Below are 23,275 nucleotides of genomic sequence, written 5' to 3'. Positions count from 1 at the left end.
TTTCCGCCATAACCAACGCCACCGCCAACCCAGTACATTGTTGCTCCCGTCTTCCCCTAGTTGGCCGTAGCCTGGAGCTAGGAATCTGGTCTGAGGAAGGCTTCTGCTACTTTTTGCAGCTATCTGCTCAAATTTCCGTTGGCTCAAATTACCCTCGGCACTTCCACTAGGAGAGAAGGGGAAAAAGAAGAAGAGAGATACGGCAAAAGACGCTCGAAAATAGAACTATCTCTGCATCGAGAAGACACACGACCCCCAAGGTACGCAAGAACCGCCCGTTCCCAATACAAAGGTGGCACCATCCATATCCGCCCTCCACAATCCCCCCCGTCTGGCATTGCATTATGGTCTATGGGTCTCGTCATGGGACTGGCGCTTGAAACTTCTGCGTCAAGGACGTCCCCTGGAATTGAGCTCAGTAGCTAGGTAGCCGGTCGACCGCACCGACTGGAGAACCTTGACATTCCAAATTGAGCCCCTCCATACAGTCCAGTCTCTACTTCGTCATTGCCATCCGTCTCCCTTCATTCCATCATATCCCGAGATACTAGTCTGCGCCTGAGACAATCAACAAACTTGCCCCTTCATGCGCGTACCAATACTCACACTCCATGCCATAGGAACCCCGAGCATCGCCTCTGACAGACAGGCTGTTGCGCGCTATACCTCGAGCCGCTGTGGTTTACTTTCCTAGTTGTGCCTCGGAAAACCGTCCTTTGGAAGCGAGGAAAGGACTTGGGAATTAGCAACGATTTCAGCGCAAGAGAGCTTAACGGCGCAGAGAAGCACGCGCCTCTATACTCAGTAACAGCGCCACACTTAAACGGAAACGACGCACATTACTGCCCATGGTTTTCAGCCGTGGATTCGCGCAGCATTCATAATGCTTGACGACCAATCGATGCGGGCGAGTCTACAAGTTGCGCCCCTTGCCCTACAGAGGGTTCGATCCGGATCCTTGAGTGATGGACAAGACGACCATGCGCACGACGAGGTTCAATCGACGACAGACTCGCAGGCCAGCTCGCATATAACGCCGCCGATGACTCCCAATGGCTCCCAAGACGAAGACGACGACGACGATGTCGCACAACAGTGTGCGCCGCACCCGGTTTTTCATAACTTCTTAAGGGCCTTTTACCCATTTCATCCAAGTTATATTGCGACGGACTCGACGGTCACTCTGCCGCTGAACGAGGGTGATGTGGTTTTGGTGCACTCGATACACACGAATGGATGGGCTGACGGCACATTGTTGATATCTGGCGCTCGCGGTTGGCTACCTACGAATTACTGCGAGGCATATGACCCGGAGGAAATGAGGAATCTTCTGTCTGCGTTGCTGAATTTCTGGGACTTATTACGAAGCACGACGACGAACGAGCGAGATATCTTTGGGAACCAAGAGTTCATGAAAGGGATCATTGCAGGTGTTCGCTACCTCCTGGTATGGATTATACCCTCCCCTTCTAGAGTTGCTACTGAACATATCTCGCAGGAGTGCACGAATTGCTTGACGCGGGAATCGCCAATTATACAACGTAACGATGGCCTCCGACGAGGCCGCAAATCGTTGCTTTCGGAGTTATCCATGCTTGTCAAAACCGCCAAAAGATTACAGGAGGCTCTCAAAAATGGCCCACCGGTTGAGGAGGATGTCAATGATATCATTGATGAGATGATACTTAAAGCCTTTAAGATCGTTGTCAAGGGGGTACGCTTTCTCGACTTGCAAGAAGAGGATCGACGGCAACGCGCACCTGCGGCTGTAACAGTTATGGCAACCGTTGTTGAAGAATCTTACATCCCGCCAACCCCACCAGCTGACTCGTCAGCCTTCGAGCACGAGCAAAACAGCGAAGCAGATGCGGGATCCCGCGCGGCCGAAGAGGGAACAGCCGCCGATTTGCTGCCATCGGAACCAAGCGAGGGCGCGCAAACAAACGCACCGGCCACTAATCGTGTCTCTTTCGTTTGTTCGCCATCAAACACGACAAGTCATCGCATGTCTCAGGCCAATCAACCTCGCGGCAATCGATTGTCGGCAACTATATCACACAGGGTGTCTATGGCCGGCGCTTCGTCATCAAGTCAACCACAAAATCTTGTCTCATCGCGGTTGAGCTCCAGCCATGACACCCTGTTATCATACCTTGGTTCTTTTATCGGTCGGCTGCAACTGCAGTCCCAGTCGAGGTCAGAATTAGCATTGGCCATCAAACAGTCCGCCACCCTGGGCGGGGATCTCCTTGCCGTGGTAGACACAGTTTGCAGGCACAATCCCTTTGGCTCCGAGTCACTAGACCAAGCTCGCGCTGTTATGTACGACCGAATTCGAGACCTGGTCTACTCCGCGCGGGACATCCTGAGTACCGTGGAGCCCGACATTGAGGACATGATTATGCTGCAAGACAACAGCCAACTCCTGCAAGCTGCAATGGGGTGTGTTCAAGCAGCGGGTGGCTGTGTTGAGAAGACAAAGTGGGTGATTGAGAGGATAGGTGATTTCGAATTTGAATTGGAGAATGGATCTCTTGGGATTGATTTCGAGGTGCTCGACAAGGTTTCAGGGAGTCGACCAAGCACGCCTGAGAAAGTGAGCGGACCAGGCATCAAGTCACCCGAGACATCCCCTACGCCAGTTCAACCACGACATCTCTCTTTGGATAAGCCGTTGCCCGACGTGCCTGACGCCGAGGCTTCAGAGAGAAAGGAAGCGGAGCACTCCTCAGAGCCAGGATCACGCCCACAGTCTGGCCAGATTGATGATACTGCTTCCAGCGTGGCATCATCGGTGGCATCGCTGCGGCCCGCACCACCGCCGTTACCCAGATTGACAACCACGCTCCTCCGCGATGACTCTTACAGTCCAACCACTGAGCATTCACATGACAGCGAATACCAGGGCTCCTTCCGTTCCGAAACGTCAACGGCATCCAGTTCCGGTACCAACATCACATACCCTAGCAGAGACTCGGAGTCGAGCATCGTCTCTCAGACATCCACGAGGGCAACAACACCGGACCAGGCAATAGCTCCAAAGAACCAGCCGTCACTATCAGACTTGAGCACTGCGGGAAGCGTCAGCACTTCGGACGAAGTCGACGACGTAGAGTCCAGGCTACTTGAGAAGACTTATGCTCATGAGCTTATCTTCAACAAGGAGGGCCAGGTTACTGGAGGTTCACTACCTGCCTTGGTTGAGCGTCTGACAACTCACGAGTCAACTCCAGATGCAGTGTTCGTTTCCGCCTTCTACTTGACCTTCAGATTATTCTGCACGCCTACCAAGCTGGCTGAGGCCCTGGCCGAACGGTTCGACTACGTTGGTGAAGCCCCTCATATGGCCAGTCCTGTGCGATTGAGGGTTTACAATGTGATGAAAGGATGGCTCGAATCACACTGGCGTGAGTCGACTGACCATGAGGCTCTCCCAACCATTCGTCATTTCGCAGAATTCAAGCTTGGATCCTTGCTCCCGTCGGCGGGCAAGCGACTTGCAGAACTCGCTGATCGAGTCTCATCAACCGATGGATCCTTGGTCCCTCGCCTTGTCTCGTCCATGAGTAAATCCGGCACATCAATCTCTCAGTTTGTTCCAGCTGAGACGCCCCTGCCCAATCCACTTTTGTCCAAGAGCCAGCAGCACTTGCTTCAGAACTGGAAGTCTGGCGGGAGCATGCCCTCTGTTCTTGACTTTGATCCTCTGGAGATAGCGCGACAGTTGACGCTGAAGCAAATGAACGTCTTTTGCTCTATTCTACCAGAGGAACTGCTTGGCTCGCAGTGGATGAAGAAAGGAGGCATGGAGTCTCCTAACGTAAAGGCAATGTCCGGTTTCTCGACGGACTTGTCAAATCTGGTTGCCGATACTATCCTGCAGTATCCCGATGTCAAGAAACGAGCAGCGACCATCAAGCAATGGATCAAGATTGCCCACCAGTGCCTTCTGCTCAACAACTACGATGGCCTCATGGCAATCATTTGTAGCCTGAACAGCTCCATCATCAGCCGCCTTCGGAAGACGTGGGAGGTGGTGAGCGTAAAGAGGCGCGAGATGCTCAAGACGTTACAAGCCATTGTTGAGCCGTCGAATAACAACAAGGTGCTTCGTGCTCGTCTGCAAGGCCATGTACCACCGTGTCTGCCCTTCCTGGGTATGTTTCTGACAGACTTGACATTCGTCGACATAGGAAACCCTGCGACGAAGCAGCTTCCTGGGTCTTCGGAAGATCAGGGATTGACAGTCGTCAACTTTGATAAGCACAGCCGTACAGCCAAGATCATCGGGGAACTGCAGCGATTCCAGATTCCCTATCGGTTGACCGAGGTCCCCGACCTCCAGGAATGGATGCAAGCTCAAATCGATCGAGTCAAAGAATCGGACAAGGGGAATGTACAGGTCAGCTACTACCGCAAGAGTCTGCTGCTTGAGCCGCGCGAGAATGCCGCCCGTACTCCCATCGAAGGCCCGGCAGCCAATGCTGGCGCCCACCAAAAGGCCGACCTTCTGTCCTGGATCTCGAGGGATCGAGGCAACCACAACAACACACCCGTGCCAATTTGAATTCACTGCTTTCAGGACACCTGCAAGCACCCCCCTTGTCACTTGACCCCCCTTCAACTTGTGCCCAGCGCTCAGTCTATCTGATCATTTCCTAAATCTATTGATACCCCATCGTTCTTACGTTCTTATTGAGCAAACTGTATTTATTGTTTTTAACCATTTCGTCGTCAAATGTCAATCACAGCATCCTGGGCTTCTGGTGGTGGGCACACGGCTCGAAAGGAGCCCAAGATGGGTTTACTGGATGGCAACCGGTCACACAAGGGGGAAAGTTGCTTGCATTGCTGATATCGCTCGGCATGGTGTGGGAGTTCATGATTGTGACGACTTTCGGGTCATGGGAACGGCGCATGAATGATTGGAATATCCATCTTCGGGGTGTAATTTTGCTTCGAGGCCCTCGAGAGTCTGGGCAGCTTCTATTGTATAATTGTTACATGGAGACCTCGCTGGCTCCTTCATGGTTTATGAGAACAGCCCGGCCGGCTTACGTGGCCGGCCCGCTGGAGAGGAAGACAAAAGGGGCGGCAGTGCCAGATATAAAAGGCCCACGCCGCAATCAAATCAGACTTTGATAGGATTTCTTGTACAAGCCCAGCAGGCAATGACATTGGCTTTACCTTTCGCAATACGTTGCTCTGATATGTATATATATAAATACATACTATTCACTTATACACTCACACTATACATGTACTTATGTACCCAACGTCCCACGTCTGTGGGTCTGTTCGTTTTAAGGATTGCGGGAGAAACGTACGCGATAGCAGGGTAGCCTCAGTAACGTTGGGGCAGGGTCATGGGATCTACCAAGTCAACTTCGTTACCCACCGGAATGGTAACAAACCACTGATCTCCGAGGCGCATGCTGAATGGCACGCGACGGGCCAGGCAGGCTAGCTATAGAGCCGCATCCCAACGGCATGGGTGGACAGGATGTTGATAAGAACGTGGTTAGGCATATGTCTGTTCCAGCCCCACCTTACTCTATAGTCGTGGCATGAAGCCTACTTCTACCGTGTGCAGATGGAGCTTCTACCCGCTGATATGCGTCACTCGAGGATGAGCAGTGAGGCCTATCCAGACGCGATCGCTCGTTTTGCGAACACCACAGATTAGTCAGCTTGCTCGAGCGTCAGAGGAGACGTTGGAGAATGGAGGTATGCGCGTGTATGCAGTAGTAGAGACCCCGGTTCATTTTGGGGTCGCACAAGCGTCCAGTCTCCGAGGAGGGCCCAATCTGGATCGGTTTGGAGGCGTGCCCGAAAGGGGGTCATGTAACCTCGCCTCGGTGGTGTTGTGGCACCCAGGCATGCACCGGACAATTCATGCGAGAGTGCGGCGCCGCTGGAGATTGAAAGAAGGCCTGACGACAGATAGCCGAGATAGGGGTCATTTGAGTTACGGCGCATAACCTTTACGTACTGATATAGTCACGAGCGAAGCGACGACGCTGTGGCAGGGTCAATAGCCCGTTAAGAGTTTCTCAGAGAGCGAGTGCTAATGTTCGCTGGCGACGGGTATCTGCGGCGGCCGACGAGCCTAGCTGCTCGGCGCTGTAGTCTCCCGTGGGCGGTTCATACTACTACTAACTGACTAACTTAGTAGATCGGTCCCCTAACCAATTTTCTTTTCTGGTATTCTGCCAGCTTTCATGGCTTTGGCCGAGGCACGTGAGACACGGTTTTTGCTGTCGTCCGAATAGGGCTCAAATCAGACACAAGGTTGGGAGACCCTGTGTAATCATAGACACAGTACCTATGTAATGGGGCTTATTCATATCTCAACAGTCAGGTAAATAACCCAGGGTCCTTCGCGAACTACTGTAACTACCAGACGACCACGCGATAGCTATCGGTCTTGTTTGCTACGTTACATGGGGACTGGAGCTCCAAGACCCGTTGCCCACGCACGCACTAAAATAAAAATCCAAGCCTGTCTGGTGCGCTGTGTGGGTGGTGGCCCCAGGGGCCTAAAGCAAACCCCCCTCCAGAGATTCTCTGGCTTCTCTGGGAGGGCCCCGGCGGCCGCCTTCCTCAATCGGTGATGGGGAGCTTGCTTCCCCAGCTTCTGGCAGGCCAATGGGACGGCGGGCGTATTAATTGGGGCGGGCTGGGGTCCTGTGATACGGGCGGCGGCGGGCGAATCATAGGGGCTTGCAGACGCTGCGAGTCGGTCCGCGACATGCATGTCTTATCGGCAATCAGCGTGCGATCCCTGCTTTTGGAAATTCTTCTTGGGGGGAGGACCTGTCCTAGTTCTTGGGGGGAGGGAGGCAGAGAAGAGAGCATGAGGCCATGAGGGCATGTCGTGCCGACTCGTAATGAGATGGATCGCGAGCTTGCCGAGTCATCGAGCTCGGCCTGAAATTGAGTGAGTAAGGTGCTTGGGACAGAGTGCCGTAATAGTACGACGCTGGACAGCGCACAAGCAGGCTGCCCCAAGTCAGGACACGGAAATGATAGTTCAGCGGCGCCCCAGATGTCAAGAAAACCGAAATGTGAATCATGAGGCCATTCGAAGCTGGGGATGGCACTTTGTTCCCTGACCTATCGTATTGCAGGGACGGGAGTAAGCCACATGCGTTTCTGAATCCTTCGGCCGCTACCTACCCCGGCTGGGCCTTGGCCCAATGCTTAATCGTCCTTGGGAGCAGCTCAGGAGCATGTCCTCGTGTCGTTACAGCGCGCGAGAGGGCGGGCGGGCGGTAGGGAGCAGGAGTGGCTTGGTTCCATGGCCCCTAGGGCACTGGGGTCGGGTGCTTCCACTGTAACTAAGTTACATACTTACTATGCCCGTATGGTCGACAGTGTGTGTTCATCGCATCCATTTCAGTGTCACGTAGCTCCGGCATCCTAATACATCCTTGCCTGCTGTACCTCGACATAGCGAACGGCAGCCAGCCAGCCAGCCAGTCAGCCACCCATCAAACGTTGTCGCCGGTAACCCGCCCCGTACGCGGTAGGCCATCTGCTGTGAGGTGGCATCAGGCATTTGGGGCTCTGATTGCTACCATAGCAGCGGGTGTCCACTAAATCTGCTGTCTGTCTGTCTGTCTGTCAGAGTGCAGTACGTACTCGGTGCTTGGCCCTGGTCCTGTTCCCTATCTCTGGGATTGGTTTTGGCGTTCTTCAATCCCCTCCTCGGGTCGATCGTCTGATTAGCAGAGCTCCACACCACACGGCGCCGCGAATCCCTGATCGACAATCCCATCGAACCCTTGTGGCAGGCAAAGCAACCAAACCTTCTTAATCAACGGCCTGCCCGCCTTTCGTCGCGTGGAACCTCTCGAGCTTGGCCCGCTGTCTTACTCCCTTGCCTTCATCCGCATTGACCGGTTCACGACGCCCTTTCTTTACCCGGATCGCGAACCACAGCGCGCAGACAAGAAACAAGGTCAGTCGGCTCATCCTCTCCCTGCGTCTGCATGTTGGCCTGCCGGCCTAGAGATTAGCTGGGCACACTGCCTCCTGCGCCGCCTTCTCGCACCCACCGCTGCGACGAGACGAGTATATCCAGAGCTGACCTCCGCAACCCAGGAATGCGCCTTGGCTTCTAGTTTCAGAGCTTGATATTTGACTGAGACGCCTCGAGGTTTACTCGAAACCTCACAGCTCATCATGGCCGACTCCAAAGCGGACCCCGGTGCCACTACCGCGCCCGCCGAGACTTACACCGAGCCCCACGCCTCGACCGCCGGGGAGCCCATCCCGCGCCCCAATGGCTGGATGTACAAGGGCTTCCACATCGGTAAGAGAGAGCTGTGGTATGCCTCGCCCAAGGTCCAGCTGTTCATGGTCGCCATGGTGTGCTTCCTGTGCCCGGGAATGTACAACGCGCTCAGCGGCCTGGGAGGCTCGGGTCTGAAGGACCGGACAGCCCAGACCAACGCCTCCGTCTCCTTGTACTCGGTCTTTGCCGTCGTCGGTTTCTTCTCCGGCACCTTCGCCAACAAGCTTGGCCTCCGGGTGACCTTGGGCTTGGGTGGTCTGGGCTATTCTGTCTATGCCGCTAGTATTCTGTGCTACAAGCACACCGAGAACATGGGCTTTGTCATTTTCGCCGGCTGTTTCCTGGGTCTCTGTGCTGGTCTTCTGTGGACGGCCCAGGGTGCCATCATGATGTCGTACCCTCCCGAACACTCCAAGGGCAGGTATATCAGTTGGTTCTGGATCATCTTTAACCTCGGTGCCGTCATTGGCGCCCTGATCCCGCTAGGCCAGAACATTAACAACACCGGCGGCGACGCAACCGACGGCACTTTCGTCGGCTTCATCGTGCTCATGCTTATCGGTGCTGTCCTCGCCCTCTTCCTCTGCAATGCAGACAAGGTCCAGCGAGAGGACGGTTCGCGCATCATCCTGATGAAGAGCCCGTCTTGGTCGTCCGAGTTCATTGGTCTGTGGGAGACCATGTACAAGGACCCTTGGGTCGTCAGCCTGTTCCCCATGTTCTTCGCCTCCAACATCTTCTACACATACCAGCTGAACATCTTCAACGGCGCCCACTTCAACGCCCGCGGTTCGTCGTTAAACAACCTGCTCTACTGGCTGACCCAGATCTTCGGGGCTGTCATCTTCGGTTATGCCTTGGACTACTCCAAGGTGCGGCGCTCCATGCGCGCCAAGATCTCGCTGGTTGTCCTGTTCGCCCTGACCTTCATCATCTGGGGAGGCGGCTGGGCCTGGCAGGTCAAGCAGCTGCCCCGAGCCGGCACGGCTACCCTCTGGGACTGGGAGAGCGGTGGTGGCGAGGAGTTTGTTGGTCCCATGTTCTTGTTCATGTTCTACGGCTTTTACGATGCTGCGTGGCAGACTTGCATCTACTGGTACATGGGTGCGCTCTCCAACTCAGGTCGCCGCCTGTCCAACTTGGCTGGATTCTACAAGGGCATCCAGAGTGCTGGAGCCGCCATCTTTTGGCGGTTGGACAACATCGGAGTCGAGTACAACACCGTCTTCGGAGCTACAGTAAGTCTCTCTCAAATAGTAATGGACTCAGAAGTACTAATCAAGCTTGCAGTGGGGTGTTTGTGCCGGCGCTCTTCTGATTGCCGGTCCTATCATTTTCCTCAGAATCCCCGACACGGTTTCAATTGAGGAGGATCTCAAGTTCAGTGACGAGACGGTCGAGGACGTGGCGCCGCAAGCTGTACTGGAGGAGAAGAAGGCGGATGCGCATGGAATTGCCAAGGAGGAGGTCTGAGAGAGCTGCGGAGCACCGTTTCGAAAAGGTATTGGGAGACGATGAGCGACAGGCCCGCCATTTGGCGACGACCCCTGTTGCGAATAACGAATATGGCTATACCGGACGTATACGATACCACGTCCGGATGTAATTGATCATAAGTTTAATAATGAATGTCGCTGTTATGGACACAATTCTTCTATGGCCGCTATGAAAGTGGCAATCGCCGTGTGTACTCCCCATGGTGCAGTGCACTCTGGGTGTCTATACTCCGAGCTTCTCACCTCCGTCTTTGTCAACCTTCTAACATTGGTATACTGACAACAACTAGGAGTGTTATAGTCAACACAAGCCTCCCCGGCCGCCCTCACCGATTCAAGCATAGCGCCCTTGCCTAGCCAGCTGAGACCCATCTCGACTATAGCGCCATGTAAGTCTTAGCTCGCGTCGACGCAGCCAATCAGCAGCCGGATGGTGTCCCGAAGCAGACCTCAAGCCCGACGCCCCTGCTCACCAAGATGGGGCGAGCTGCGGGCTCTTGCTCCGGTGGGGCCAGGAGAGTCATACGAAAGTTGCAGCAATGGTGTCTTGGGTCTTTCGACGGGGTGTGAGTATAAATGTGAAAGGATAGGTGTGGCAGGGCGCCGCTCCTGTGCTTCTGCATACTGGTCCATGGTACTAGTCTGACTTAGTGTGTTGTGAAGCGGCCCGAGAAGCGTAGACACGGGCATTATCATGCTTCTGGGATGATGTGATTTGATGGGCGCGGCGCAGAGAGTGAAGTACGACATCAAGCACTCGCACGATCACACACACACACACACACACACACACACACACACACACACACACATACATATATCTAATACTGTTCGAGTTTTGCAATTTTAAGTATATACTGTTTGTGACTATATCCTGGTCATATCTCCAGTCTAAGACCCATCATCTGGTGAAGAGATCTCCATGTGCAAACTCTAACAGGGACCTCTTATATAATGCCTTGCCAATCGGGTCTGCCTACCAGCCCTTGATCTCCCTCATGCTGCCGTGCTCCTGCAGGGCCTTGTGGAGATCGAAGCTGTTGAACAGCAGGTGCGGCTCGTGGCCCCAGCCCTTGCGCATGCACTCGAACTCGGCCTTCTCGAAGTAGTCGTTGAGGATGGGGCGGTACAGCTCGTGGGCGCACTTGTCGATGATGACGCGGGCGCGCTCCTTGGGCGACAGGCCGCGGACGTCGGCCAGGCCGGCCTCGGTGACGATGACGTCGAGGTCGTGCTCGGTCTGGTCGACGTGGGTGCACATGGGCACGATGCAGCTGACGCCGTGCGGGTCCGTCTTGGACGGCCGCGTCGACGGCGTGTGCATGATGGAGTACTTGGCCGAGCGCAGGAAGTCGGCCGACCCGCCCAGCCCGTTGAGCATGCGGCTGCCCATGACGCACGTCGAGTTGGCGTGCGCGTAGATGTCGACCTCGACCGGCGTGTTCATGCCGATGACGCCCAGGCGGCGGATGATCTCGGGCGAGTTGGACACCTGCTGCGACCGCAGCAGCAGCTTGTTGTGGTACGCCTCCCAGTTGTCGTAGAAGCGCTTGAAACCCTCGGGCGAGAAGCGGATCGACGTCGCCGTGGCAAAGTCCAGCCTGCCCGAGTCGAACAGGTCCAGGAAGGTGTCCTGGATGACTTCGGTCCACACCTTCAGGTTCCAGAAGTTGGACTCGCTGAGCCCGCCGATGACGGCGTTGGCAATGTTGCCAATGCCGGACTGGATGGGCAGCAGCGACTTGGGCATGCGGCCGTGTTTCACTTCGTGTTCAAAGAACTCAATCAGATGGGTCGCGATGGCCGCGGATGACTCATCTGCTGGTGTGTTTGGTGACGTCTGGTCCTGGTAGTCCGATTCGACAACTCCAACAACCTTTTCGGGATCGATGGGGATCGAGGTCTTTCCGATCCTGTCCTCGACTCCCATGATGAGGTATGGCTTGCGGTGAGGCGGCAGGTCCGTCATGGTGATATCGTGCAGTCCGTCGAAGCTTGGTAACGAGGTGTTCACCTCGATGATGATCTTGGGCAGCGGGGTTAGTGATAGATCATGAGCCGCAAGATAGGTGCTTTACCTTGTCGGCCATCTGCACGAGCTCTGGGGTGGCGCCGACACTTGCCCCAGGGACAATGCTTCCATCCTCCTTGATGTCTGTTGCCTCCACCACGACAACATCGAGGTTCTTGTTGGGGCGGTCCTTGGTGTAAAATCCCTGGTACAATCAGTCAGGAATCCAGAAGGCGGCTCCTAGGGAGCTCGTGGTGGCAAATATTTGACAACTTACGTAGACCAGGTCCACGGGAAACATAGATAGATGCTTATCGAAAAAGTTGATGCGGCCCTCGTTGATACCCTTTGCGATTGCCTTACCCACTTGATGGGGGCTTCGGCGTGCGATCATGTCTAGGCCGGCCCACCGGTTCTCGGTCTCGGAGCCGGAGGAAGCACCCACAAAGAGCGAGTACTTCAACTGCCCCTGCAACTTGTGCTGCTCAACGTGGTCCGCCAGGTACGTCGGGACTTTCCTGTGACAGGCTGTCAGCGGCGAGTTTCAGGCCATCGATAATGCCACGGGGCCGTACTTGGGATATCCTACGCCGGTGAAGCCGGACCAGCCAATGTAAGCGCCATTGGGAAAGTGCTGCAGGAGGTCTTGAGGCTGGCATAGCTTCTTCAGCATCGAGGGACGCCGAATTCGGGCCTTCAGGGCGGCCGAAGCCACCGGGGACGCCATGATACCCGCAGCTACAGATAAGGGAAGGAGAAGGAGAGGAGAGGCCCTAGGGACACTGGACAAGAGGGATTGCGGAAACGAGGTGAGGTTCGAGGCTCCTTTCCCGTCCTATCCGCAATGCCGCTGAAGATGAAGAATGGAGGAAAGGAAAGAAACAAGAGAGCTAGATCGGAGTCGAAACACTCGAAAGTCAATTCACGAAAGTGGTTCGAGGCTCCACCTGCATGACGGAGTTACCTAAAGGACCGGGGGGCGCGCCAAGTCAGCTACACTGACGATACCGGGGCGCGCGAGCAGCAGCGAGGGTCACCAGACTGGACAATCACACGGTCCGGAAGGGAGAGCAGGAACAACTGGTATGGTAGGTCCGGGAGTCCGGGGAGGAGGTTAGCGATGGTTTATATAGGAACGGCAGCTGGACATGAAAATACTACGCCCGAACCTGTCGCTTGCCTGCACGTTCGTCCCCCTCTCATTCATCCCACGGCGGCAGCGTGGGATGACCTCACAAAAAAGACAGGGGTAGCTTTGAAGCTCGAAACGGTGGCAGCTCATGAGGCTCCACCGAACAAGCTTTCTCGGCCCGAGCAGCTGGCTGCGCTTCCTTTCGTCCGGCGCAGGGACATGCCAAAGAATCCTGGGTAATTTGGAGGCTCTGGCACTCCTGAGGCTCTGAGGCTGCTATTACACATATATAATGAGCTCCTGGCTTTGATCGACGATCACTGGATGCAATCATGACTCTCTCGCAAAGCCCAGTCACGATAGCGAACCGCCGGCCCTTCTGGGACTTGAGCCCCTGAAGAGCAGTCTTCCGGATCTCCGGACTGGTCGATTCAGTAACCAGGTGTACCGTAATCGACATGGTAGGCTCTTCGTACCCCATGAGCAAATCGTGCACGCCATCCTAGCTAATAAAACTACCCCTACCACACTGAATGGCTAGCTCTCTGAAGGAACCTGCCAAAGTCAAACAAAGTGCTGATACAATGCGAGCGTGCTCTGCTCCATCGCAGTTGGCACGTATAACGTGGTGAACACGGAATATTTTTGGAGCATATTTGTTTTTTTATGTTAGTGCTCTTGCGGCACTCAAAAACTATTGCAACAGGTTGCCATCTTACAGCTACATATAACAACATCATGTCTCAGCTTTTTCCACATATACCCACCCTGGCGTACAACTCCGATGAGCCTCCCTCACCTAGCGTCGCGGTTGAATAGATCCCGCCACATCTCCCGGAGGCCGTAGTGAGGCGTCTTGGACTCGTAGATCTTGGACCTGTGCGTCTCGCCGTTGAACCGGTCCAGGATCCCGCCGGGCCGGAGCCCACCGGCCTCGGGCGGCGGCTTGGACGGCCGCGCGGCACGGTCCTTGATGGCCTCCGCCAGCTGCGGCGCCACGTCGGCGTAGCACGCGTTCAGCTCCCTCTCCAGCGTGAAGTACGGCTTCTTGGCCAGCTCGGGCGCCATCAGGTTGTAGGACCGCGTCAGGCTGTTCAGGTTGGTGATGGCCAGATTCATGTAGGACTGCTCGGTCCGCAGCCAGTCCGGGTCTCGGAACGGCGGCGGGAGGGGCGGCTCCGGCACGGGCGGCACGTCGGTCTTTTCGGGTGAAGATGGCTCCGCCAGCGTACGTTGGGTGGCAGTCTCAACTCCCGCGAGCTCGTCCGTCAGCTCGGTGCCGAGCTGCTCCCGGATCTTGACCATGACCGGGTCTTCCGTAGAGTTGGTCGGCACAGAGATCTGTTCCGGATTCCGTTTTCGGGGGTTGTGCAGCTGCTCAGCCTCGGCATAGCGTCTCGCCCTTTTCATCTGGGCCTCCAGTGAACCGCCTTTACTCGCAATCATACGTGCGGCATAGCGCTTCCAGTCGTTACGCAGCCTGGTTCTGAATGTGTGCGCCGTCTTCACCACTTCTTGCTGTTTCTCAATCCACGGAGGGACAATGTCCTGCCGCTTGATCATCTTGTTCATGATGTACTCTGTCGTATCGACGAATGGGTTGTCCGATCTCGTATCGCGCTCCACGCCTTTGCCGCGAGGGATGTTCTTGAACTGGCCCCTGGCTATTGCGTCCTCGATCCGCTCATTGGCTAGCGATGCCAGGCCCGTGAGGGTGTTCGGGAGCGCTCTGGCCGCTGGTCTGAATCGGTCTCGTAACTGTTCTCGTAACTTTTCCCTCTCCTCATCGCTGAGGCCCTTGTCAGCATTTTTCATGCCCATGCCAGTGTATATAGCCGCTTTGTCTCTCGCTCCCGCGGCGCGCTGTCCCGCGCTGGCATTGTTTTTCGGGCTGAGTCGCATGTCGATCGGCTTGAGGTCGGGCAGCTTCGGTTTGCCCCGTAGACTCGGGCTGAGAGGCTTGCGGGCGTCGTTGAGCATCCGCAGGACGGCATCTTCTGTCGACTCTTCGCCCGTCCACGCTTGGCTGGCAGCATTGAGCCGCGTCCCTTGGCCGGCTGAACTCGGCATACCAGCTTCGGCGAAGGCAGCAGCATGCTCGGACCGGAACTGGGCGTCCTTGACCTTGGCCAACAGGCGTTCTTTCAGCTCCTCCGAGAAGCCCGCATCCTCGACGGCTCGGCGCCCGGCACGCCCGCCAGAAAACAGGGCTTCTTCCGTGGCTTCTTCGAGGCGGCGTGCCATAGGGCCCGGCTCAGGCTTCGTGTCAGACTGGGCGGAAGCTTCATGCTTGCTATCGGGTTCGCTCGAATGGTGTTTGTCGGGGGAGGATTGTGCATTGGACGAGGAGCAGCGCAGGCCCAAGGCTTGGCTGCCCGCTTCGTGCAGCCAGCGTCGCGCTAGAGGACCAACGCATCTGGAGCAGATGTAGGGAGACCTTGCTATGCCTGGCATCATTTCAGGTAATTTCCATGGTGTTGCTGTGCACCGCTGCAGGCGTCAACCCGGCGACAAGCAGAGCTTGTCGAGTGTGTGTAAAGGTGGCAAGCTCGGGGTGAAGCAACGGAGATAAGTAGTAGTCAATGACCACATTGATCTACAGCTGGTAGATAATTTAGCAGCCCCACTATAAGCATCCAGACCGAAATATAATTATGTAGGTTTACCTAATATCAGCAACTGAAGTACTTTTTATCATTTACATCGATTGATTACCAAATCGGCCAAATCAAAACGAGAGGCGACAACGCTTGGTGCAGGCGGCTGCTAGCAGTAATGTTTACAAGGGAGCACCAGGGACCACTTGTGACGCTGACGAGTTGATACATTTTGCATAAGATCTCATGATTGCTATATAATGGGGTATCATAAGCCTAACTTCAATAAAAGGCAGCTAAGTTCGGATCATTCTTTTCATTCTTTAGACCGTGAGGCCAACACTTTTCATACATAGTGCCGATGATGTTCGTAAAGTCTGTGACCAGGGACGATATTTTGTCCCTTAGAGACAACATCCACAAAGCCGATGGCCGTTTCAGGTCAAAGGGGGCAGAGGGCATTCAACAGCGCCACTCTCAAACTTATCGAGTCTCTAGTGACTTCGAGCGCGTAAATGGTCGTTGGAAGATCTGATTCTCCCGCGAAATGTAGCGGCGGGGCACGAATCGGCATTTGGCCCTTTGCAAGCCTACACACCCACACAGGCGTTGAGGATGCTAGCCGCTGTCGATTTCTCGGCGCTGGGTGGCTGGCCGAAAGGATGGGGAGAGCTTTGGGCTACTACCATCTTGCAATCTAGTTATCAACCACTAAACTCTCGGGCAGTCAATGGGGGCAGCTCTTGCCACTTCTTCAACCACTGGACTCCCCTCTGCACATGCAAGTTGAAGCGGCTTGCGGCCGATTTTCCGATGTCGTTGACGGCTCGCTGGCCAACGGTGAACTCGGTCCAGAAGAGATGCTCGTTCGGCAGAGAGCATACGCCATCCACCATCTGGTTGTAGAGCGTTCTCTTGGGGTGAGCAGCCGTGGTGGTGTTGGAAGGAACATCGCGCGGCATGCATGGCTCTGACACGTCAAGATATCCCTCGTCGATAGGTCTCGTACCCAGCCCGTTGCTGTCCTGTATTTCGGCATTGCGGAGTTGGCGATCCACAAGGGATTCCCTGATGTATTTGGGTGTGTCATGCGTGATTGCTTCACGGCGTGCGTTCGGCACCAGAACGGCGTTTCCGGATGCATCTCGCTTCTCCAGAAGTGCTACTTCGCTTCTAGTACCGTTGACAACAGGGTCAGGTGTCGCCAGCCACGCATCGATCATCTCGGTCGTGAGCTTTTCCCACCGGTCAGTGAGGCGCACAGCGTTGCGCATCTCTTCTGCTCGAGAGTGCGGGTGCGGCGGCTTGAAGCGGAGCGTCTCAAAGCCCGGAGCCAGTGAGACGTCGAAAGGTGACGCAATGAAGATGCGAAATGGTTCGGCGGGGACATCCAAGAAAACGGCTGTGCTGTTCTCGCTGTCTGGCGCAGTCGAGTCGTCCAGAACATTATACCAGTCAGAATAGGCAATTGAGTCCTCCGACCGAGCTTTCTGGTATAGTAGTTCAATCTGTTCGAAAAGGTGGTTCACCTGAACCTCAATCATATCCATAGCCAATTCACTCGGGAGAGACGCCATCCGCCAGATGTCCCAGTAGCCAAAATTGAACACCCACAGCGTCTCTTTTGGAGGGTGGCTGGGTGGAGGAGTGGCGAGAAAAGTATTGACTTGCTCCTCGAGATCGGGCAGGTGGGATGGAACAGGGTATTGCTCCTGCATCCACCTATAGTCGTACCCGGGCCCCTGGCTCGCGTTTGGTGAGGAAACCACCTTGTCCAATGCCATCCCATACAGAGCCTTTGAGATGACGGATCCGCCCTGGATATCAGTCTGTGGCATGTACGAGAGGTGGGAAGAGCAGGTTTCCAACTGGCATCACAGGTTAGCAGCTTGTGCAGGTCATTCGAAGGTTTTGCCATCGTTACCTGTTCGCACAGGATCTCTGTCCACGACTGGTCCGGCAACTCCGGGTTTCCCGGCATCTTATTTGGACTCGCAATGTCACCACCGCCGAAAACGACTATCCTGAGTCCTCCGGGTGCACTGCCATCTTCATGTTTATCTGCACTTGGCCTCCACTTTAACATCTTGGTGTAGTTTGACCCAAACGCAATATCGGTGAAGTGATTTGGCAGGAGTCGAGTCAGTATTATCAGAATGACGACACAAATGGCGAGCTGGGGTAGTAGTCGGGGCCCTCCGCGGATCGCTTTGGCGGAAAAAAAGGCGAACAGCGTCTTTAGGCCCAGCCCATCGATGAGGCCCTCGGTCCGGTAGGACTGGAAATGGTGTTTTGCAAGCATGTTGCACTTCTTCCAGCCGTGTACCAACCCTCTAAGGCGTGTTGATTGAAATCCTGTTCTCGCGCAGTGCTTTGAAGCAATGCAACCTCCGGCGTCCGAGTAGTACGGGATCGATTCCTACGGCGATGTTCCGCGTAGGTCGGTTTTGGTCCCAGTCACGTCGATTGCGGTGCTTGAAGACACGCCGGCCGATCGAAGAAATGGCGCTGCTGGAGTAATGCAAACCCGCAAAGCACGACGAATTGAGCTCCTCCGATGAGTCCGATAATACGTCGTGATGCCGGGTGCCAAGACGGGTGGCGGACTGGGATCTGCGGCGCGCCCAGCAACGGGCTTCCAGGTGCCGAAACGGCTGGCTGTTCACGTCACAGGCCGCGAGCGTTCGGGTTTGATCGCCTCGAGCGTGGATTTATACAGATTGGCCGAAGACTTGATATTGAAAACCAGAAACACCGATGGAGGTTCGATAGGAAACAAAATAGAGAACTGGCACAGGCAGCATGCAGGAGAGGAAAGAAATGGGGATCAGTATTGAAAACATGGCATGGGGAATAGCGGAGAGTTATCACCTTTGGCGCTCATTTTGGCGGGTTCCACACACCACCACCTGGGCAGAGCCTGGGAAATGGGAGTGCGTAGCTTTCTTGTCAGGAGCCCTGGGGCCTCTGGGCCTCCGGCCATTAGTGCACGAGACCCCGGAGTGGAAGAGGCAGGGTTCGACAGGGCTTGGTGGCAGGCCACGAAGGCTCTGGCAAGGTTCACGGAGCGATTGAGCGTTGTGCCGGAGTTCGTCGTCAGCGGGTGGAACTAGGAGCTTCACTGCAACACGCCAGTCGAGCTGTCAAGCAAGCACCGGCGTGGTGGATTTTACGTCCACCCAGGCCTGGTCGACTGCGCAATCAGCCGTTGTGGGGAGGGACAGCAGCAGCCTCGTTTCCACTGACGACGATTTTGATACATCCACGCGTCCTCACAGCCTACCAGGACGGTAGTCCCACGCCTAAGGTCGAGCGAACAATTGGGGTGGGCTTTTTGCATGATGCGGGATGGTCTTAAGCTGCAGGTGTGCTCAAGGTTGTAGCAAAATCCAAGCTTGCATGGGAAGTGCTATCACGCACCAGACGCAACAGCCACGGCCTGTGCAATTGGCAGCCTTGAGGTAACTAACTAGTTTGCTCTTACTTGTACCTACTCGTAGGATTGCTGAAGAGACCCGGGACTCGGCCTCCGAAGGATTTGGCATTTCTTCCTTGGCCATCCACCCAGCCGGTGAAGCACGCGACCACCCTGAAGGCTGCATGATGACGACGAATTGTGATAGGGGCACAACTCCCCGCTGGCGTGTCGATCTGTCCAAGATCCCGGTCGTGCACCCGCCCAGTCCCGCAAGTGAAACCACTGGCTGACGAGCCGCAATCCGGGCGGGCTGCTGGCTGCTGGACAGCACTCTCTACCTCCATGCTGGTTGTCGGCTCTAACAACACCTGGAACAATCCGCTCAATTGCCGGATACCCGTCTTCGCCGCCACGGTCAATTTGAAAGATACCACCTGCTTCATCTCCTACCAAGTCATTGTCAATCTGGTCTGGTATCTACTATGGTATTCTTTTGAACGGAGTCCCCAAAGCCAAGACCTCTCGGGTTGCAGATTGTCGTATTCGGGGGCAATGCGCATTCTTGGCTAGCTGTGTAGTTAAGATTAAAACCGCCGAGTATCCGGAGCACACTCCACAGAACAAACAGTTTTTTTTTTTTTTTTTTTTTTTTCTTCTAGAGCGCTCAGATTAGCGAAACCCCCTGGCGCCTACAGCAGATCTGGCCGACACGTAGCGATTGAGTGTCGAGAAACGCTTGGCCTCAGTTAAAGAGCCAAGCCGGGCTCTTTAACCTTGTGAGCCATGAGACTCTTTACTGTTGCCTGCCTTGAGTTACTGCCCAGCGATCGCCGTGGGGCGCTTGGAGTTCCACAACTCAAGTGAGCTTGGCTCTCTCGCGTGAGACCAGAAGGAGCACGACTTTGCATCCTTTGAGGCTTGTCAAGAAATTAGTTTCGTCAACACGCAAAGTTTGTGCGTGCGCCTTTCTATTCGGCGCGAACGTGCGCCAATGATCCAGTAATTCGTCTCAGTAGGCAGTAGCAACGATGCATCGATGATGGCGGAGCCTTTTAATGGCTCAATTATATGTGCCTCGTACGTCTAAGGGATCGTATACCTGCAAGACATTTGAAAAGCCCTAAATGTGGCCATAGCCTTTTGTTTAAGATATTGTCACCGGTGGGTTTAGACATCAGCCAACTAACCTGACTACAGTACCATTACACGTCGCACATGGCAAGCGTTAGTATATCTGACCTTTGAAGGATAGTATTTCATGGTTTACGCCAGTCGCCAATTTGCAATTATACCAGGCATGAAATAAGGTGCACGGCAACTGACAGGAAAGCGGTGTCTTACATCGATATTAGGAAAATAGTTCTACCTATATACTCTAATTGTACTGGTCGCGCAGAAGACTATGTACTTACGTACAGATAGTATGTCACCCTTGGACATCTCATGAGAAAGCAGCAGTACTTTTATTAGATTCCAGATCGAAGCATTGCTTGCGAGTCTGCTGTCTGTCTTCCCGTGCTCCACAGACGAGAGTGCTCCTTTGTTTTGCCGGCAGTCCGGTTGTCCTACGCTATCGTCCTTAACAGTTTTCTCCAGCAATACTTCTTCAACCCGATGATTTAAGTCTTCCTGTCTGCCACAAACACGTGTATGATGCGCGGTCTTGTCGGGGTGACATGCGTTATCCAATCCGAGATGGACAGACGCTGTCAACCAGTGTTTCTGTTTACCATCGATTGCTCTACAATGCGGCGTGTAGCTGTATCAAGGAGGAGAGGCTTGTGTTTGGCAGAGTACTTCTAGAACGGTATACGGTTGTCGTTTCATCTGCTAGTAGAATATTCACCGATGCTTCGGGTGACAAGCATTCATAATTGTATAGCTATGCAGCAAGGACACTGCAACGAATAAACCGTTTGGCCTACCCAGCGCATCAATAAGATATGGAAGAACGTGTGGTCTTTGAGGTATATTCTTAGACCCGCATAGCTAGCCCTTTGGTGCCCAGTCTATTGTCGATTCGCCTGCAAGATTAGCTAGGTTATCCTTGACTCGCCCTTGAAATAAAACCACGGCTCAGAGGACTACCTCTTCAACCTCATTCATCATTAATACCAGGGCACGATGTTTCTGACAGACATTTCAACTTGAAACCCATGACGTTCGCCTTCTCACTGTGACAAACTGAATCAATCAGATAGAGTACAAATATAGCATGGGCATGAATGTTGAAGGAGGCTCGCTTTCATGAATCTCGAACACGTCTATGCGTGCTTAATATGACTTTGCAACTATGCTTCGGCCCTCGTTACTTTGACAACGGATAACGTAGATAACCAGAACACGCACCGGACGAGATACCAGAAGAGCCATATATTTTGACCCAGGCTCTTTCAACTGCAATTCATGTCATTGAGTGTGAGAAAGCATCGACTTCAGAAGTCGAACAACGCAGTACACCCTAGCGGACCCGGATTAATGCCTTACGTTCACACCAAGTCAACGTGGCTGTCTTGCAACTTCAGACAAACGGGAAACAGACGAGAATAGACGGTAAAGAAGCGTCCGCAGTGTTTGCCGAGGTGCCCGGGGTCTGCTACTGTAGCGCAAGCTTCAAGCAGATGGACACACGGACTCGTCCAGTTCATGATTCACTTAGTCCGGGCGCAAATGTGTTCTCGAATTAGAGCTGGCCGTACCGACGGTGCTCGCTCGTGACCCGAACAGGCGGGCAGAGGCGTTGCAGGGGGTTGCGCTGCGACCAATCGCTGGTGACCCGAAGTTAATGTAGGCCCATAGTATACTGTCGCCGCGTCCCGCCTCGCGGAGCCTTGCGGAGCGACCGCCGAAGCTACTTACTTGTGCGGAAGCGCATCGCGGACTCAGATGGGTCACCCGAATCGCTATACCATCAGTAGCGATGCACCTCAAAAGGCGATGGTATACATGTCAGAGGTTGTGTAACTTTGTGGGCAAATTATTCCATCATTTTCACCTGGTACCTGGGCGATACCTCTAATTTAGACGTTGAATAAAGTCAATACACAAGACAAGTCAAGATGGTATAAGTGCAAAGCAAACCCTGACAGTACGTCGTACGACGAGTACATGACGCGGATTGCAAGATGCTCACCCCAACGCGCGCAAGGTATTGAGGTAGGATTCAAAATCCATTACGCCACTGCTTGCATCGATGTATGGGAAGCTTCTACAATTGAAGCCAGCTATTGAGAAGAGTTGCGTGTGTACCGGCCAAGTGGGATCAGGTATGAAGATCTCGGGTCCTGGTAACTTGCGCCGGGCCAAAAGCAGTGCGGCCAGGTGAAGAGACCCCGTCCCTGAAAGGGCTTGACAAGTGGCGATCTATGGCTTTGAGTAAGGCCTGTGGGCTTTGTTTCAAGTACGACGGTAAACTTACGCGGTGTTCCCTCTTTTTCATTGCCTCCTGACCAAGACCGAGCCCTGCTGTGGCTTTTTGGAACTGCGATAACCCGAGGATTGGAAAGTATTCATGAAACAGGCCTTTGTCTGCAAGACGCTGCCGAGCTAAAGATACCGAATTCAAAACCCATGGCTTGCCTTGCTCATCTCGGTAAACTCCTTGTCCAAGGTTGACCTTCCGTGGAAATGGGTCATCATTGAAATGAGCTGTGAGCGCGAAGATTGCGTCGTTTGGGACCCTTTCAACCGATGCAAAATATCCGACTGCCATTGCTGAATGGGTTTTATCAATTGAACATAACTTGCAGGCCACCGTGATTCTCAAAAATCGGGCGCTTCAGTGATGTCTATTAGTCTTCTTTATCTTGTTCAGTATATATTTTATCAAAATTACGGCAAGCGGCTCAGAGCCGACCATCGGATCTCAATCCGAGGGCTAGTCTCCGCCGCGGTAGTCCTGCTGCAATTACCTTAAGTACACAATACAACGATGGCAGCGTGTCCATTATGCAACAACAGGTAACGTTGACATGATTTAGAAGCTGATTTACGTGAGGTTTGGCGTCCGCTACCTGGCAGAGAATGGAGCTGGACCGTTGTTTCCGGACCGGACTTCGCCGGCCTTGAAAACCCTCAGCCGCCTGCTAATCTCATGCCTTATGATATGCGTGCATCCATGCCTGCATATATTGAGATGTCGACGCTATTTGTAAATCAATCTACTCGTACAGTTAAGGTTCGTGCTAACTCGTGCCATGAACAATGCCATTTGCGGATGAACAGTAGTCACTGATTGGCTCACCAGATGGAGCCCAGTTGTTGGTAACATTTGCTAAAATCGATAATTCTCGTTCTAGATTTAAGCGAACTTCAACCCAGCG

At 54.2% G+C, this 23,275-nt stretch overlaps 5 protein-coding genes across 5 annotated transcripts; 2 read left to right on the top strand and 3 right to left on the bottom strand.

The window, feature by feature from the left end:
- Nucleotides 1-883: 883 nt before the first annotated feature.
- JN550_002992 (uncharacterized protein) lies at nucleotides 884-4,567 on the top strand (the record flags this gene model as incomplete). The annotated part of the gene is made up of 1 exon (XM_049314347.1): nucleotides 884-4,567. One exon carries the CDS (start codon nucleotides 884-886, stop codon nucleotides 4,565-4,567), a length of 3,684 nt encoding a protein of 1,227 aa, XP_049174827.1.
- Nucleotides 4,568-8,187: 3,620 nt separating this feature from the next.
- On the top strand, nucleotides 8,188-9,772 carry JN550_002991 (uncharacterized protein; the record flags this gene model as incomplete). The annotated part of the gene is made up of 2 exons (XM_049314346.1): nucleotides 8,188-9,537; nucleotides 9,590-9,772. 2 exons carry the CDS (start codon nucleotides 8,188-8,190, stop codon nucleotides 9,770-9,772), a joined length of 1,533 nt encoding a protein of 510 aa, XP_049174826.1.
- Nucleotides 9,773-10,771: 999 nt separating this feature from the next.
- On the bottom strand, nucleotides 10,772-12,533 carry JN550_002990 (uncharacterized protein; the record flags this gene model as incomplete). Its single annotated transcript, XM_049314345.1, has 4 exons — nucleotides 10,772-11,821; nucleotides 11,874-12,011; nucleotides 12,084-12,324; nucleotides 12,382-12,533. The coding sequence occupies 4 exons, from the start codon at nucleotides 12,531-12,533 to the stop codon at nucleotides 10,772-10,774; spliced, it is 1,581 nt and encodes a 526-aa protein (XP_049174825.1).
- Nucleotides 12,534-13,733: 1,200 nt separating this feature from the next.
- On the bottom strand, nucleotides 13,734-15,392 carry JN550_002989 (uncharacterized protein; the record flags this gene model as incomplete). Its single annotated transcript, XM_049314344.1, has 1 exon — nucleotides 13,734-15,392. The coding sequence occupies one exon, from the start codon at nucleotides 15,390-15,392 to the stop codon at nucleotides 13,734-13,736; it is 1,659 nt and encodes a 552-aa protein (XP_049174824.1).
- An 847-nt stretch (nucleotides 15,393-16,239) lies between these two features.
- On the bottom strand, nucleotides 16,240-17,837 carry JN550_002988 (uncharacterized protein; the record flags this gene model as incomplete). The annotated part of the gene is made up of 2 exons (XM_049314343.1): nucleotides 16,240-17,403; nucleotides 17,460-17,837. 2 exons carry the CDS (start codon nucleotides 17,835-17,837, stop codon nucleotides 16,240-16,242), a joined length of 1,542 nt encoding a protein of 513 aa, XP_049174823.1.
- Nucleotides 17,838-23,275: the final 5,438 nt, after the last annotated feature.

The sequence above is a fragment of the Neoarthrinium moseri genome (genome assembly GCF_022829205.1).
Source record: "Neoarthrinium moseri strain CBS 164.80 chromosome Unknown scaffold7_Wmoseri_CBS_16480, whole genome shotgun sequence".
NCBI classification, from domain to species: domain Eukaryota; kingdom Fungi; phylum Ascomycota; class Sordariomycetes; order Amphisphaeriales; family Apiosporaceae; genus Neoarthrinium; species Neoarthrinium moseri.
This window is presented reverse-complemented; position numbering and strand designations above follow the sequence as displayed.